The following is a 17,341-nucleotide window of genomic DNA, read 5'->3' as shown; positions in this document are numbered from 1 at the left end:
CTGCTGTAGTAGCATCCAGGCCCGACTGGCATCAGCACCATTAGCACACAAACCCAGAGTTTAACAAGAGAGCACTTACCACTGCAACCGCCCCATAAAGGCACTTAACCACGGCGAAACTGCAGCCAAACCTGCCACTTAACCACGGCGAAACTGCAGCCAAATCTCCCCACTTAACCACGGGGAAATCACATCCAACCTCCCTGTGATTCCACAATGGATCCTGACAGATTACACCTCTTCAGGGACACGCTTCCCACTTATTCACTGCACAGTTTACTCGGTGCTTCACATCCCCCAAACCCCTCACACACCGTACCTTCTGCAGCCAGACACCTCTAAAAATAACATCCTCCCCAAGTGTTGAAAGATATTAAAATATAAAGCCATTAACATATAATAAGACTGGAATGAGAGCTCCGCATGCTCTGAAGCTCTCAGGGTTTGGCTTCCAGTCAAGAAAAATATATTAGATTAGTCTGAGAGCAAAATTAGGCTGATGTGCAGTTTAATTAGCATTACAAGACACTACATGTGTATGGGAGAGCAGGGAAGATTTATGTTATTATGTGGTAAGAAAAATAATGTTAAAAGGTTAAAATAATATGGGGCTGATACAGCACTGTTTACTCTGGGGTTAAAGGGAAGATAACTTCAGAATGCCACTGAATGTTGTTAAAAACCCAAGTTCAAGGATTTGCCAGGGAACTCATCTAAAAACTGTGGAAAAACCCTGCAGTTTGGCCATGGGTCAATCAAACACTCTGGCAACAACATTCTCCATCAAGGAACTCGGTAAATGCTGATAAAACATCCTGGTCCTCACACAATGTCACAGTTTTTCTCCTTCATGGAATAAGCAGAAAATAGAAATTAAAGCCCAGCTCAGCCTTGCAGCACCACAAATCTGGGAATAAGGACTTTGGGAAGGTTCTGACTGAGCTGAAGATGTCCCTGCCTGTGGCAGAGATATTGGACTTGGTGGCCACCCCAAACCCTTCTGTGATTCCTCAATTCCCAAGGAGCAGCCAGGCTGCTCCCACACTGCCAAAGGTTTCTCCTCCCAGCAGGAATTCACCCCACAGGACATGCAGGGATGCACCTCCAGCCCTGTATTTAATTTCCCAAAGGATGCCACACATCCCACAGCCACTGCCACGCTCCTGCTGCTCTGGAGCATCTCAACAGGAGGAGTTCTGGATTCAGGCCACATTTTGCATGGAATATCCATAGGCACAGCAGCAGGAATATGAGAATTTGAGTTGTGAATGAAGGTAACCAGAGCCTGACATTTGCCACAGAGCTCTGTGGACTCCCTTTATTGCCCTCTGAGAGCTTCTTCCAGCTCCACAAAGCACCACAAAGTGGGATTTGAGGGAAAACCCACAGTGGGGGGCACATCCCTAATCACCACCTTCCCTCTGCCTGGGATCAGAGCTGTGAAATCCCAACACACAGGCCCTGAGCAGGGATTTAAAGCTCTGAGCACACAGGATCTGTGCTGAGGCTGCTGAAGCATTTTCAGGAGCTCTGCTCAAAGCTTGCAGGGTTGGGCAGGTTTCAGCTGGGATGGGGATGAAGATGCATGGATGAGCTGCAGGTATGCTCGGGGAGGGGAGAGCTGCTCTGGAGCAGCTTTGACACCTTTAGAGCCTCTGTGCCAACCACACCAAGAGCTCCCTCTTACTCTGGAGCCAGAATTGACCAAAAAAGGGAAAAATAAAAGCAATTTCACACTGGTGAGGGAAAAGAAAGGAAAAAATTCCTCCCTGTGAGGGTAGTGAGGCCCTGGCACAGGTTCCCAGAGAAGCTGTGGCTACCCCTGGATCCCTGGAAGTGTCCAAGGCCAGGCTGGACAGAGCTTGGAGCAATCTGGGATAGTGGAAGGTGCTCCTGCCCATGGCAGGGAGTGGCACTGGATGAGCTTTAAGGTCCAGTCCAGCCCAAACTACTCCATGATTCCATAAAAGCTAAGGTCAGGAATGCCGATGTGGGCACTGCTCCAGAGTGAGAACATCTCTTGTTAGAAAGGTGAGAAGTGAAGACTGAGATCAGACACCTTGGCACCGGGAAGGTGAAGTGCCAGTAAGCAAATTGCTGCTCAGCACATTTTTTGGATGACTCAGCACCCCCCCTCCCTCCCCCCACCAGCTGCAAGCATCTCCACAATTACTTTGACAAAACCGATGGCATTTGATCCCATTGCCAGGCCCTGGCAGTTTTTATCCCCATCCTGGGACACTCTCAAGGCACACATTTCACCCAGCATCAGCTAAAGTTTTGTCAGAAAAGTGGCATGACATGGATTTACTTGGAGAAAAACCAACCATGATGATGCTATGCACAGCTCAAATATTGCAAGGATGATTTTTTGACAGCAAAATACAATTTAACTTAGGCACAAAATCCTCTAAAGGGACACAGTGCCCTGATGTGGATTTCAGCAAGCAGAGCCCACCTGGCAGAACCCCTCTCCCATCCCAAACCCATCCAGAGGGATTATTTGGATTTTATACCACCAGCCAAGGCTCCAGCGCTCCCCAAACTCTCTCTGACACCTCGGAGCCACTGAAGAGTCAATGAATTAAAGCAGCTCTAACAAACTCCTGATTTCACAGCCAGGCAGTGATGCAACACCCGGCGGGTTCTGGGACAAAGATGTGGAACTACAATGCCTCAACCTCTGCCATGAAAATCTGCCCTTCCATCCCAAATGAGTTACATATTTGGATACCCTGTGAGATAGGGAAGCGGGGTGTTATCGAGCTGCCAAATCTCACTCCTGTCATGAGGTCATTTCTGGCACACAGCCAGGTGAGGTTTCAGCCAAATTCTCAGCGCTGACCATCGCTCCCCGTCCTTCCCCCCACGCTCCTCTTCCTCCTGCCTCAGGTCAGGAAAGGGGGAAATAAAAGAATTTAAAAATAAAGCAAGAAGGGTCAGGACGGGGAGTATCTTTCAGGTTTAAATCAGTTTGTACAATCACAACACGCACAGCACTCAGCCTCTTTATCGAGGACAGTGAAGGAGATTTGAGGGCTCACAGCACTGTGGCCATTGGTCTCCCCCTAAATGAATCCTGACTCTGGCCATGGTCCTCAGGAGAGCAATGTCATTGATCACATCTCCTGAATTAATTATTTCGTAATTTCAGCCCAATTTATGCAAGCATCACACGTATGGGATGACACTTTGGGTTTATCAGCAGCACAACCTGGAAGAGCTGCCGAGACCCAAAGCTGGACAATAACTTCCTAAATAAAGCTGTTTGCACTCACAGCACCCCAGGACACTCACAGTGCTTGTTTTTCAGCTGCACATCGACTCAAGGCAGAAAAACCAGCGAGAAACAGATGAGCAGCACCACTACAAATCCCATTAATCACACGCTGTCCGTTCCCAACCGGAGCAGCTTGGGACACTCAGCCTTCCTTCCCCACGTCCCTACTACCAGCAGCTCTTCTCTCCAACCCAACCGCTTCAATGTGCCCCAAAGAATATTTCATCTCGAGCCTGACAGGCCAGATGTAGAATAAAGAAATAAATAATTAGCGTTACCTTATCTGGAGTCCGTCAGCTGCAGAGAGCGACGCTCGGAGCTCCGTCCGCATCCAGAGACAAATTATCTAACGCTGTAATTTATGAATGCCTCAAGTATTTGCCCTGGTATTTCATTATACGCTCGCTGGAAAGAAGAGCTCGAAAGACTAAACAGATCCAGCACGATAACACGACAGGCACTCCAGCCGCGCGCTATTCCAAGGCAACCCAGGAATCCCAGCACGACACCAAACTGCTCCGGCTCACTCTGTGTTGACACCGCTCGAGGGGACAGCGCCGAGCGGTGACCCGGGAGGCTCGGCTTCCCTCCGCTCCAAGGCGGGATTGCATTCCTTACGGGAAGCAGCGGGATGCAGGCAGCGGAGGAAGCGCAAGCCCGGCTTTCCCGGGGGCAGCCGAGGCCGGCGCGGCGGAACGGCTCCCGCTGCCAAGTGCGAGGAAGAGTTCCAAACTCGCCGCTTTATCAAAGCTATTTTTGTCCTTCCCCCCACACACACTGATAAGCGGCAAGGCGAGGACCGCCGGGGTGCCGAGGCAGGGCTTGGCATCTCCCCCGAAACCCCGCTGCGACTCCGCGGCAAAGCCACCCGGCACCTCGGGGGAGCGGGCCATCCGCTCGGGAGGCTCGGAGGGGAGGAAACTCCTTCCTCCAGCTTATCCTGCTCGCAGCGAGGTTTCGTGCCTGGAAAAAATGAGCTAAGTTTGCGAGCGGAGGCCCCAGCTCTGCTCCGGCTCTCGCAGAAGCTCTCGGGACAGGCGACCCCCGCCAGGGGCTGGGGACACCGGCGGGGACAACCGGGAGGTGCTGCCCACCTGTCCTGCACGGGCTGAGGAGCTGCTGCGGGGGGCACACCGAGGTATCACCCAGGAGAGGATGCACCTGGGCCGGGGGAGAGGGGGAACCACGAACCCAGCAGGAGCAGGGAGGGGAGCAAGCAGAGCCGTGCGGGACCGGGACCCAGCGCGCACGGCGGGTGCGGGGCCGTGCCGTGCGGGGCTCCCCGACAGCAACACCCCGCTCCCGGGGGACACCCCGCAAGGCCCGGGGCAGAGCCGCTGCCCCCGGCCACGGCCGTGCTGTCGGGACACACGGCGGGTCTGTCGCGACATGGAGACGGCGAGCAGCAGGTGGAACACGGGCGGCCCCGCAGCCCGTCACCCCCAGCCCGGACGAGCTCCCCCCCGCTCTTCATCCCCGCACCGCGAGTTCGGGGCTGTCCCCCTTCTCCCACCCAACTCCGCGAAGGGGCCGTTCCGGAGCGCCCCGGGCGCGGCACCGAGCGCGGGGATGGAGCCGGGGATGGCCCCGAGCGGCGCGGAGCCCCCGCGGTCCCCCCGCCCCCGGCCGGACCCACCTGCTGGCGCCGCTCCGCGCCCTCGGCCGCGCGCTGCGGGCGGCCCCCGGCCGGGGCTCCGGGCGCTGCCGCCGTCCCGTCCCGGCGCGGCGGGGCCGCGGGCTGCGGGCCGCGGTCGCGGCGGAGCTCGGAGCGCAGCTCCAGGTAACAGCCCAGCGTCAGGACGTGCAGCGCCAGCGACAGCGCGAAGAAACCGAGGAAGAGCCGCCAGCTGCCGCCGCCGCCGCCGCAGGCGCAGCCGCGGGGAGCCGGCGCCGCCGCCCTGCGCTCCGCGCCCATGGTGCGCTCGGGCGGAGCGGCGCGGAGCGGCCCCAGCGCTGCTGCTCCCGGGGCGCGCCGGGCACCGCGGGCTGCGCGGCCGGGCCGCCAGCGCCCCGCCAGGGGGCGGGGCCGAGCCCGGGGGGCGGGGCTTGGGCAGGGCGGGGGCGGGGCCCGGCCGGGGCAGCGCCGCCTCAGCGTCCGGCCGGGGGCGGGGCCTGGGCAGGGCAGGGGCGGGGCTTGGGCAGCGCAGGGTGCTGGGCGGGGATATGCAAATTAGGAGGGCGGGGTCATATAGGGCTGGAGCCGCGCCCCGTTGCGGGCCCGATCCCGATCCCTGTCCCGGTTCCTGTCCCTGTCCTTGTCCCTGTCCCGGTTCCTGTCCCTGTCCCGGTACAGGCAGGCACGGTGATGGATGGAGCCGTGCCCAGTGCGGTGCAGGACAGCCCAGTCCCCTTCCCTTCCCATCCCAGTCCCAGTCTTCCTCGACATCCCCATCTCAGTCCCAGTCCCAGTGCCAGTCCCGGTATGGATGGACCTGATCCCGGTCCCGGTTCCGATCCTGATTGCTGTACCTGTCCCGGTACAGGCAGGTGATGGGTGTGCCCGAGCCCAGTGTGGTGCAGGACAGCCCAGTCCTCTTCCCATCCCAGTCCCAGCCCCGCTCGCCATCCCCATCCCGGTCCCAATCCCGATGTGGATGGACCCGCTCCGCTCCCGGTGACCGCAGTCCCGCCTGTCGCTGTCCCCGCAGCCGGCGGAGGATTCCCGGGAATTCCAGACACCAAACGCCACCGATCCCCGGGCATGGGCAGCGTTGTCACCGCTCTGCCAGGGGACACGGCCGAGCACGGGGTGCCCAGGGGGGTGTGAGTGTTTTGGGGGAGCTGTCGCTGCCTTCTCCGGCTTTTTAAAGGTTGATTGTCACTGCTGGGAGCTAATGGATGCTGGAAAACAGCCTGGGAAAGAGTGAACCAGGGAGAGGGAACCATGGAATAGAATTACACCTGGCTTGGCTTGGAAGGACCTTAAAGCTCATCGAAAGGAGCTGGCAAAGCCTTTGCTGGTTCTGTTCCAAATTAAGGGGTTTAATTGATATGAGAGGGATAATGAAATGAATAAGGTGCTGTGATGCTCACAGGCTGCCAGGAAATTTGAATTGAGGAATTGGAAGTGTTCTGAACAAACTCGAGAGGTGGCCTGAAGAGAATAGGATGTGATTTGGTAAAGCAAAAGGAAAAAAAGGGATTAAATAGAAGGTGCAGAGGAGGTGGCACTGCAGAGGAAGATTCCAGCTGGGTTTGGAGGATCACGTAATGCAGAGCAGGTCAGCAGTGCTGGGAGATGTCAGAGCCATCCCCAGATCTCCAGGAAGGGCCAGCACCAAGGACTCACATCCCTGGGATGGTCCTGCTGAGCTCTCCTGGGTGGGCTCCCAGAGCTGGGTGGTCCTGAGCCAGGTCTGTGCTCCCAGACCTTGGGGGCAGGCTGAGCTGTCCCTTCCAGGAGAATCCCTGGAACACATGGTCTGAGAATTTGTGGGGTCTTCATCCCACAGATCACAGCCATAAAGAGTCCCATGGTGGCCTTGTCCTGCCTTTGGGGACAAGGACAACCTTTTCCAGCCCTTCCTGGCCTTCTTTTCCTGCAGTAGGTTTTTTTTCCTATAAGTCCTGTGTCATAGACATGAAATTCCATGAGAGTCTCTGTTTTCATTTAAGAAAGAAATGCTTCCCTAATATTTGGGAAGAGCAAAACTGGAAGCATCAAGCGCTGCCAACCCCAACAATTGAGGAGCAAAAAGCAAATAAACACAAATGAACCCTCTGTTCAAAACTCTGCAATTATTTTAAGAACATTTATAATTATTTGAGTGCTTAGTGTTGTTACTGGTTCTCATAGAATCACAGAATATTCTGAGTTGGAAGGGACCCACAAGGATTGTCAAGAGAAACCCCTGCACTACCAAAATCCTGTTTTTCAAGATGAAAATCCTAACTCAAATCCTAGCCATGCTTGCAGCAGCCTCATCCCATTTTCCACAGACATTTAGGTTACTTTGAAGGTGAGTTTTAGAGGTCAGGTCAGCCTGGGGCTGGGTCAGGGGGAGATGTGAGTTCTCCATCCCTGCCTAGATCTCATCAGGGATTTGGGCCAAATCCTCAGATCGAGGGATTTCTGCCTCCAAGAGCTGATCATCATCCTGCTAATTAAAAAGGAATCCCATGTGATGATGGAATTAAAACATAATTAATAAGTGGGATCCTCACATCAAACCCCACAGCCCATGGTTGCAGTTTATCCAGGATTTTATTTTAATTCCTCTTATTCTGAGCATTCCCTCCCCTTCCTCTGCCAGCCCTGAAAAACTTTGTTACATGGATGAGGAACCTCTCAGGTTTAAATTGTTTTTTATATCCTGCCTGTTCTCCAAGGTCCTGGTCCAGGAGAAACGGGAACCAGAGGGTGGGGAAGATGCAGAAGGGACAGGGATCCCTGATGCTCTGGGTGGGAAAATAAAGAGCAGCTGAGAGGGTGGGCAGAGGCTACAGAGGAGGACAACACACAGAGAACATGCCTGGAATGACTTTTTTTCTTGATTCCCAAACTCACTGGGTTTTTTCCAGCACGGCCTTCCCATCCCAGCAGGGTTTAACCACAGGTGGGAGGAAGCTGCTGCAGCTCAGATCTGCCTTCCCTTCGGAATGGGGACAGCTCTGCCCAGCACAGGGCACTCCCTGGCAGGTCTGTGTGCCCCTCCCCACGTGAATTCCACAGACCAGGGAACCTTTGAGCCATGTAAAGCAGCTTTGAGCCCATTTCCCATTTACATTTTGGCAGCAGCTGCAATTCCTGCAGCGGCTGCAGAGTGGAGTTTAACATGTGTGACCTAAAAGCTTTGGAATTCCTGACTTTTCTTTTGAGGAAAGCCATCCCTTGCTCTCTCAGTGATGTTCTCAACAACACAACTACAATAAAGTTTCCTGAAACCTGAAATCCTGGCACTCCAACAGCACATCCACGGGTGTTTACAAGCCCTTAGGAAGGAGAATCCCGATTTTATGGAGCCTCCATCCAGCCCTGCAATCTCAATTCCTTCTCCTCAGTGAGATCTAAGATGTTCCATGCAATCTGCTTTGCTCAGGGCTGTTTTTTCAGTAACTGTGAGCTCTGCCCATGCAGGAAAGATAATTATTTGTGTCCAGCTGCGTCCATAGGGCAGGGATTAAGCAATGTGTTAATCTTAGAAGAGCAACATGTACTGAGGAATTACATTCATGGCTTTTTTCCTGGCTCTGCCAGGATTTTCCTTCTCAGGACATCGAAGTGTCTGATGATTCATCTCTCCCTCTCGTTTTACTCCACGAATTCTCACAATGAACACTGAGTTGCTCAGAGCAGCTGTGGCTGCTCCATCCCTGGCAGTGTCCAAGGCCAGGATGGATGAAGTTTGGAGCAACCTGGAATAGGGAAAGTTGTCCCTGCCCGTGGTGGAGTGAAAAGAGCTTTTTACAACATGAAAAAAAATATCTGTATTGACTCTTGCTGGGCTTATTTCACATTTCCCCCTGCACTGCTGACTTTTGAGGACCAGCAGCACATTGACACCTCATTTTCCTGCCTGGAGCAGGCTTTGCTCTGTTTTGGAGGAAGATGAGGCCTGGCAGCCCCAGGATTCCATCCCGGAGGAGGTTTGGCCAAGGAGGCCAAGCTCAGCCTAAACACAACTTCTTGCAGAGGGGGTGAGGAAGATGCTGCTCTTGGTTCTGTTGTATGTTTATTTATATGTTATTTGGTGATAATGAGAACCAAATGTTCGGGGTCTATTCAGTTCTTAAACTTTTATAGACTCATTGTCTCGATTTTCAACTGTGCAGCCGTCGCCGAGCCCCTGCCTCCCCCGGAATCGTGGAAGTGCCGTCGGTGACCAGGCTCAGCTGTGCTCTTACTCATCCTGGCTGGAACAATGATATTCCACACCACTTTATTCAACCTCCCCGGTGCCTCCTGGCCCCCTCACGCCGACCCCTCGGCTCCCACATCCCGGGTCAGCGCCAGAGCCGGCCAAGGCATTGTCCTGGGGGTGCCACTTTCGGGCTGTGCTGGTGCCAGGGAAAGAGGATACGATCTGTGCCTGGAGGAGCAGACGTGCTACATGAAAGATGCTCTGCCAGAGAGCCCAGAGCCTGCTCAGCCCCTCAGATCGCTCACCAAAAGGCAGGGAAAAAGAGGAGAAGGGGAAGGAGGGGGCTGCACCCTAATGCTGAGCCTGAGCACGGGGAGGGGGCTCCTCTCCCTGCCCCTTGGTGAGGGTTTATCCAATCCCCAGCCCTCCTGGTGCCGTGGCTTGTTGGGTCCTAGGTTGGTCTCAGGGATCTCAATCAGTTCTGTGATTTTCCAGGCCTGTTTGCCCAGCAGCACAGCTCTGGATTTGGGGCTCCTTGGGGAAAAGGATCCACACCTGTCCAGGTGGGATCCCCCCAAGCAGACCCCTCCCCACCTAAACCATGACTGCTGTCACAGCACAAGGGTTTGCAGCTGCTTTGTCACACCCTGAGAGTCCCTTCCAGCACCTAAAGGGAGAGTTGGAGGGGGACTTTGGATAAAGGATGGAAGGACAGGACACAGGGAATGGCTTCCCACTGCCAGAAGTCCATAGGATTAACACTGAATTGTGGGCACGGGAAACTGGAACCTCAGTGTCACCACTTGTGTCTTCTCCAGGCAGGGGGAATTCTGTCAGGAGAGCTCCTGGAAATGCCCTGCCCCAGGCTCGTGCCCATTTCAGCCCCTTTGGTCTTTGCTTTTCTCTCCTTAGAGATGTAAATTCCATGGATAATGATTTGAGCCTAAAGATGCAATTTCTGCATGAAGAGAGACAAACACAAAGTGCCCAAACTCCTTTGCAGGTGGAGCAGGGCCACAGTTCCAGCCCCAGTTTAGAATCCCAGGATGGTTTGGGTTGGAAAGAGCCTTTAATTCCATCCCATCCCACCCCTGCCATGGGCAGGGACACTTCCCACTGTCCCAGGCTGCTCCAAGCCCTGTCCAACCTGGCCTTGGACACTTCCAGGGGTGGAACAGCCACAGCTGCTCTGGGCACCCTGTGCCAGGGAAGAATTTCTTCCCAAAATTTTATCTAGCTCGCCCTGTGTCAGGTTGAAGCCATTCCCCCTTTTCCCATCACTCCAGGCCCTTTTCCAAAGCTCAATTCTGGCCTGAACTCAAACTTCCAACTATTTTGTGTAAGGCAGGGCGAGCCCAGCATTAAGAACTGAAGCCCTGGCTTTAAAAAGGGTAAATCCTAGGAATTCATATCAAAGCAGGAACAGTCATAAGGAGAACATATGGAAGGGTCTTTTTCTGCTCACAGTGATTGGAAACTGCACACCCAGGCCCTGATCCAGCTACAGGACCCCACATCCGGGGCTTAGTTTCCAGGTGACCCAGGATTTCAGCGATTTCCAGCCTTGGGATTGCTAATGTGAGATGACAGCAATAACCAGGCAAGGAAAACCCCACGTGTTTGTTCTTCCCAGCGCGCCAGCACTTGTGGATTTAAGTGAGGAGAAAGATCACAAGGCTCAGACAGAATATCCTCCAGAACACAGCCCTAAAGCAGCAATTTCCTCTGCAGAGCCCATGTGAGATCAAGGCAGGATAAAGCACTCCATGTGAGCCTGGCTGAGGGGATTTGGGAAGGGGCAGGAGCCGTTTGTTGGGGATGGAATAGTGAAGATTAAATTGGCTGTTACAGAGGGACCTTTCCAGAGGGAACACCTCCAGCTCCGAGTGCCATTCGCCTTCACCTCCACGAGAAGACTCCTGGCTTTGGGAATGCAGCATTCCTGAGCTAAACCTGCTGATAGGAACATGTGCATTTCATCTCAGGATGAATAAAAAAATGATTGAAAAAATAGCAAACCCTGTAATTTTGGTGAGGAATAATTCCTGTGCGAGTGGAGGCGATGCTGTCGGATGGAAGGGCCGATTCCTCCGGATCGATGGGATGGAAACATCTGCTTTGTCTCACCGAGATCTGAAGAGGTAAGAGCTGACAGTTCTTTGTGGGAATCTCTGCTATCTCATTGTATATCTAAATTACATTAATTGATGTCCAACGTTGATGTTTCGGGTAATTCTCGTGGATCTCACAACCTTCTGTTTCAAATTCGCAGTCTTCCACCACTCAAACTATTATTATTTTTACCAGTCCCAAGGGTGTGCTGGAGTCTCTTTGGTACAAATTAGAAAGGCTTTTATGAAAAACTCACAGTTTATGGAGCAGAGGTTCCCGTTGGCTTGCTGACCCCGCGGTAGTGACAGCTCCCACCGGAGCCTCGCCCACAGCAGGGGTGTGAGCACCGTTCCCAACGCGGCTCGGGAGCTGACACGGGGTGAGGAACAGCAGCAATTTCCCCCAAGAGGGACAAAAAAAGCCAAATGTTGACAAGTTTATGAGTGCAGACGTGTCAGGGGATCTCCTGGCGGCGAGGCTTTGCTCCAAGCCTGTGCTGGGTTTTACCTGGGGCTGGTTGTTCACCTGGGCAGGGCTCCAAGGGATGTGGGGGAGGCAGAACCCATTCTGCAAGGAACAGGAGTGGGGTAGAAGTGACCCAAAGATCCCAACCCAAGTAATTCTATTAAAAAAAGCCCCAAACTCAACAAGTTTTCGAGAAAAAGTCAAGCAACATGGCTGAGGGAGAGGAGAGGGTGGTAGGAAGATGCTGAGACTGGAGGAAGAAGAATCCCACAGAATCCCAGGATTTCCTGAGCTGGAAGGGACCCACAGATCATCCAGTCCAAGCCCTGGCCCTGCACAGACACCCCAACAATCCCACCCTGTTCCTGGGAGGGTTTCCAAACCCTCCTGGAGGCTGTGCCCATTCCTGGGGAGCCCTTTCAGTGCCCAACACCCTCTGGGGAAGAACCTTTCCCTAAAATCCAACCTGAGTGTGCCCTGACAGCTCCAGCCATTCTTTGGGTCCTGTTCCTGGTCACAGAGAGCAGAGCCCTTGGAAAGGTGAGGGTTTGAGGGAGAAGGGTAAGCAGGAAACCAGAGGGAGGTGGAGGCACCAAACCCAACCCTCCCCAGCTCTTTCCCATCAACGGCTTCTCTTCACTGCAATTAAAGTTGAATTAATAAAGACACAAATTTTTCAGTGGGGAAAACACATCAGTGAAACCTTGATCTTCCTCAGGTACCAAAACAGATGCAAGGCCATGATCCAAAGGAGAAACCAGGAAAAGCAGAACAAGGGAGAAAGAAATCACCCAGTAAAACCCATCTGGCTCCCAGGAAATCCATACAAACCCACCTTCCACAGCCCCTCCAGGCTCTGCTGGGGCAAAGGGGGCTGGAATGAAAAATTAATTGTAAGCTGTTACTTAACACAGATTTTGAGACAAAAAGAAGAGAACAAAGGAGTCCTTCAGGCAAAAAATGTGGAAAATGACAATCATTAATAACGTCAACTCCTCACTCCAGGATTTTCATCAGTTGGCTGAGGTGGCATCACATTGTCAACTCACAAAAGCCATAAACACACCCAAAAAACCTGATTGATCCCAGAAAAATAAATGCAGAACTCACCAACATGAGGAGTTCCAGCTGGAATATGCCCAGAATATCCAGAACTGGAAAGGCCTAAAATCATCCTGGAGTTTCCTGGTAGGTGGAAAACACCCTGAAAACTGAATTTCTGAGAGGAGGAATCCTCTCTTCAGTGTTCGTAACCCCCCATGGTCAAGTGTTGGTGTGAAAAACAAGGATCTCAAGCATGTTTCTAGATCCCTGTTTCTGGATTTCCATGAATCCCAAGTTCTCCTATGCTCAGGGAGGATGGAGAAGCTGCAGGAGGTCTGAAATTGTTCAGAAATACCCATTTGAAAACGATCCTTTTCCTTTCTGATAACCCAGAAAGCAGGAGCTGGTGTGCCATCTATTAAACCATAAATACAGACATAAAAGAGGAATTCCTAATCCACATCCAGAAGGGCTGAGGTTCAAAACCCAGACCCCACCCAGGATTTCAGCATCTGGAGAGTCCCATCTCTCACCTCAGAACATTCCCAGGCCTGGACTTTGATTTGGGTCTGCAAAAGCTCTTTGTGTTTTTTTCTCGGGGGTGCAGCATTTTCCAGGCCCATTCCAGCAGAATTCTTTCCATGCTGCCCATTGCAGTTTTTATGGAGTCACGAGGCAAATTTACAGCTGAGAAACTTCTCCCTGGCCCCATGCTGCCTCCCAGCTTTGATGTGCACAGCCCTATAGCCATGAAAATTCACATCCACTTAACTCAAATCCCTGCTAATCAAATCCTGGGGAACCAGCGCGTTCCTGGGTGGATTTGCAGCTGCAGCAGCAGTTTGGGCACCATGTGGCCACCAAAACCCTTCCCTGGGAGCTCAGGAGTGGCACCACAGCCCCCCAGACGCCCAGGAGGTTGGAATGAGAGGTGGCACCAGGATTGCCAGGACACATCCTGCCAGTATCCCAAAGGAAAATAAAAAATCCTAAACACTCTCCTGAAAAGGCTGATGCTGCGTCCCAACGCTGTTCATATCCCAGGTTCTTGCAGGACCCATTTTTGTTGTTCCTAAAGCCCAGCTGGGGCCCAGAGCTCCCAAACTGGGACAGTTTAGGGCACACTCAGGAGGAATCACCCTGGAATTGGTGCTCACCTTGCTGCTGCAATTGCAGGGCAGGCTGGGGCACCTGAGGTTTCCTGGGGACAGGCTCCAGTGGGTGCTTTGCTGTCTGGGGGGTCAAACACCTCTTCCATCCTCTCTGGGCACCCTGTGCCAGGGTCTCACCACCCTCACAGCCAGGAATTCCTTCCCAATATCCCATCCATCCCCACCCTCTGGCAGTGGGAGCCATTCCCTGTGTCCTGTCCCTCCCTCCCTTGTCCCCAGTCCCTCTGCAGCTCTCCTGGGGCACTGAAAGGGCTCTGGGGTCACTCTGGAGCCTTCTCTTCTCCAGGTGAGCACCCCCAGCCTGGCTGCAGAGGGGCTCCAGCCTTGGAGCAGCTCTGTGACCTCCTTGGGACTCGCTCCAGCAGCTCCAGGTCCTTCTGATTTTGGGGTTCCAGAGTTTGAGGCAGCTCTGCAGGTGGGGTCTCACCTGAGCAGGGCACAGGGACAGAATCCCCCCTTCCTGCTGCCACGCTGGGGATGTGCAGCCCCCATCATCACCCCCAGCCCCTCTCACTGTGACCCACCAGCCCCCCAAACTCCCCCTCCTGCACCCCCCACTCTGTGCCTTGCCTCCCGCACCAATCTGGATTTTTAAAACATTTCTTTCCACCCCCATCCAATTTCTCCCTGGTTTTCTCTCCACACAGAGTGTTTGCAGCCCGGGATGGGGATGGCCAGAGTGTAACTGCAGAGTTTTATCCCGTGGCCTTTCCCAGCCTGGCACGCAGCGCTCAATTTGGAGCGCGGTGTCCTCGCTCTGTTCCATGCCGAGCTCTGTTGTCCAGAGGAATTAATTCCAGATTATGTGTGGGTGTGGACTTCAGCTGGGCAAAATTTGGATACCCTGGTTGAGTCATTATTGTCTGATGAATCTCTTGGTGACAGCCTTCGCCCCTATTGTTCTGAGGTGAGCCCCGTGGCAAGAAATGTGAAAGCAAGAAACAAAAGAATATAAAGAAAGGTTACGAAATCAAATTCAGTTAAGGCAGGGTTATTGTCCCTCCATCCCGCCTCTCTGGCCTCCAGTTGGGATTGGATTTGGCAGGAAAACAACCCCCACGGGACAGTGGCTGGGGTTTAGAGCAGGTTCTGGGGGGAGCCCGTCCCTGTGGGACCCCGGTGGCCCCAATGACACAGCAGAGACAGGGAGGAGTTATCATCAATTCTTAACATTTTATTTCTTTACTGGGTTAAACAAGGAGCAGAGAAAACCTCGGCCCCAAAATACAACAGAACTGAAAGCATTACAGGTACAGAGACTATTGAACACAGAGAGTAGTAGGATAATATTTTAATACAACTGAATTATAGCATGGGATTGTGTTTTTGTTGGGTTTTTTTTCTGTTTGTTTTTTGTCAAACCAGTTTGGAAAATAAATGTAATAGGAACTAGTGCAAAAAAGTTCTAAACATGAAGCACAGTGTATAAAATGGCATAAGAAAACTGTCCCCTCGAGGACACAGTCACTTTCTTATGACAGAAGGGAGAAAGAGAAACAGAAGGGGGGTGGGAACAGAGGGAGGGTCCAGGAGGCGGAGGAGGAAAAGCTGGAAAGAAAGAGAAACCGGGCCGGGGGATTAGAAAGGATACTTTGACTTCAGCAATGTTGGTTTGTGTTTCACCACCACGCACTGATACAGGACCTCGTTGGGGTCGGGCCGAGCTCTGTCACCACCCACACGGCACAAGCACTTGAGAAGGGTTCGGGCAGCAGCAGCCGGGGCTCTGCAGGGGTCGGGTCCCCCTGAGGTCCCCACGGGTCCCCCCAAGGCCCTGGGACAGCCAGCACAGGGCAGGGAGCCCCAGCTCGGACACTCCGGAGGGAGAAGGGCACGAGGGGTTGGAGTCTCCTCCTGCTCTCCCTTCCCTCAAGGACCAGCACATGGAATTTGTTCCCAATTTCCACCCCTGTGCTCAGACAGCAGCGTTTCCCTTTGGAAGGCATCCTGAGGCTGTGTCCAAACAGGAGGCTCAGAGGAGCTGGATTCAGTTTGGTTTGGAACAAAAAAACCGAACCAAACCTCCATCAGAAGGGATCCCCAGGAATTCTTCCCAGGATCAGCATCTCTGGTTCCCACGGGGAAGGTGTCCCTGCATTGCCAAGGTGTTATCCCTGCTCAGCCAGGATCCACTCCAGCCTGCTCCCACCACGGAGCCACCCAGCCTCCTGCCCTGGAGAAACTGGCTGGATGCTATTTTAAGGAGAGCTGGTTGGAATTCCTTACAAATTGCTATTCTCTCCCAAATCCGCTGCTGCCCGTTCCAACTGTGCGAGCAGAAAAAGTGTGATTGGTATTTCATTTTATTTTATTTTATTTTGCCTCGTTTTCTTTTTGGAAAATGAAAGGGTTTGTGGGAAAGGACTGTTCTGGATGCGTTTCTCAATTTGGAAAAAAAAAAGAAAAAAAAAAGAAAAAAAATTGGTCATAATGATCAATCTGGCTTGTTTTGACAAGTTTCAAAATTAAAAAAATCACTGTCTGGCTCTTTTTGTCTTTTTGTTTTGCAACTCAGGCATGTCCAGTTCCCAAATACATTTAAAAATGGTAAAACCAACCCCAAATTTCATAAGCCAAACCTAATTCTTGGGGTTTTTTTGTTGAGTTTCAGTTTACAACATGCGGAGTTGTCAGCTTTCTGGGCTGAAAAAGGATCATCCTGAAGTGCTAAAAAGGCTGGAAACCACTCCTGGCCTGCCTGGAACACAAGTCCTGGAGATGTGGAGCAGCAAAGAGTGGAGGGACTGGGCTCAGGAACTCACCCATCTCCTGCCCAGGCCTTTGAAAGGGGCTGAGAGCTTTGATAAAACCCCAACAATTTAAAAAAATTATTATTCCTTATTTTTTTATGATCCCCAATTTAAAATGGTCCATCCCCCATCACAGCATTCCCTCTGCTCCTTTACTCCTTCCTCACAGAGACATACAGGGTCACCCAAAGAGCCACCTGGACCAAGAACACCCAAAAAGAGCTGCTGAAATCCTTCCATTGCTGGGATCATGGGCTCATGGAGGGGGAGCTGTGCAGCTCCAGGGCTGCTGTGATCCAGGAGCTCTGAGCAGGCTCCTTCTGTGGGATTTTGGGGTTGTGTGATGGTGGTACCTCCAGCTGGGATACAGGGAGATCCTTAACATCCAACCTGAACAGCAGACATGGCATTCCCAACTTTTCCAGCTCGGTTTAAGAGCGATTTAACCCCCAGGGATGGGAAGCTGCACAAAAAGCTGATACACAGAATTCCCTGTCATGGGTTACAATGTAAGATGTAAATAAAAGGTAAATGGGGCAGTTCTTTATCCTCTCCATGACTCAGCCCTGGTAACTCCTCCAGGGAAGCAGCACCATTCCTAATGGGCCATCAGGGTCCCACACAAACTCTCATCACCCCACTGGGAGATGCTCCACCCAGGGGGAGGAACCCAACATTCCTACCTGGATATATTCTGAGGCTTGGAACACCAATGGA

The 17,341-nt window shown here is 52.8% G+C and overlaps 1 protein-coding gene across 2 annotated transcripts in view; it reads right to left on the bottom strand.

The window, feature by feature from the left end:
- EDA (ectodysplasin A) overlaps positions 1-5,195 on the bottom strand; it is a 60,631-nt gene extending 55,436 nt beyond the window's left edge. For both annotated transcript variants that reach the window (XM_033072550.1, XM_033072551.1), the window contains exon 1: positions 4,917-5,195. In XM_033072550.1, coding sequence (XP_032928441.1) covers positions 4,917-5,195 — 279 coding nt within the window. The remainder of the gene's footprint in view (positions 1-4,916) is intronic.
- Positions 5,196-17,341: the final 12,146 nt, after the last annotated feature.

Source organism: Catharus ustulatus, chromosome 14 (assembly GCF_009819885.2).
Source record: "Catharus ustulatus isolate bCatUst1 chromosome 14, bCatUst1.pri.v2, whole genome shotgun sequence".
NCBI lineage: Eukaryota > Metazoa > Chordata > Aves > Passeriformes > Turdidae > Catharus > Catharus ustulatus.
This window is presented reverse-complemented; position numbering and strand designations above follow the sequence as displayed.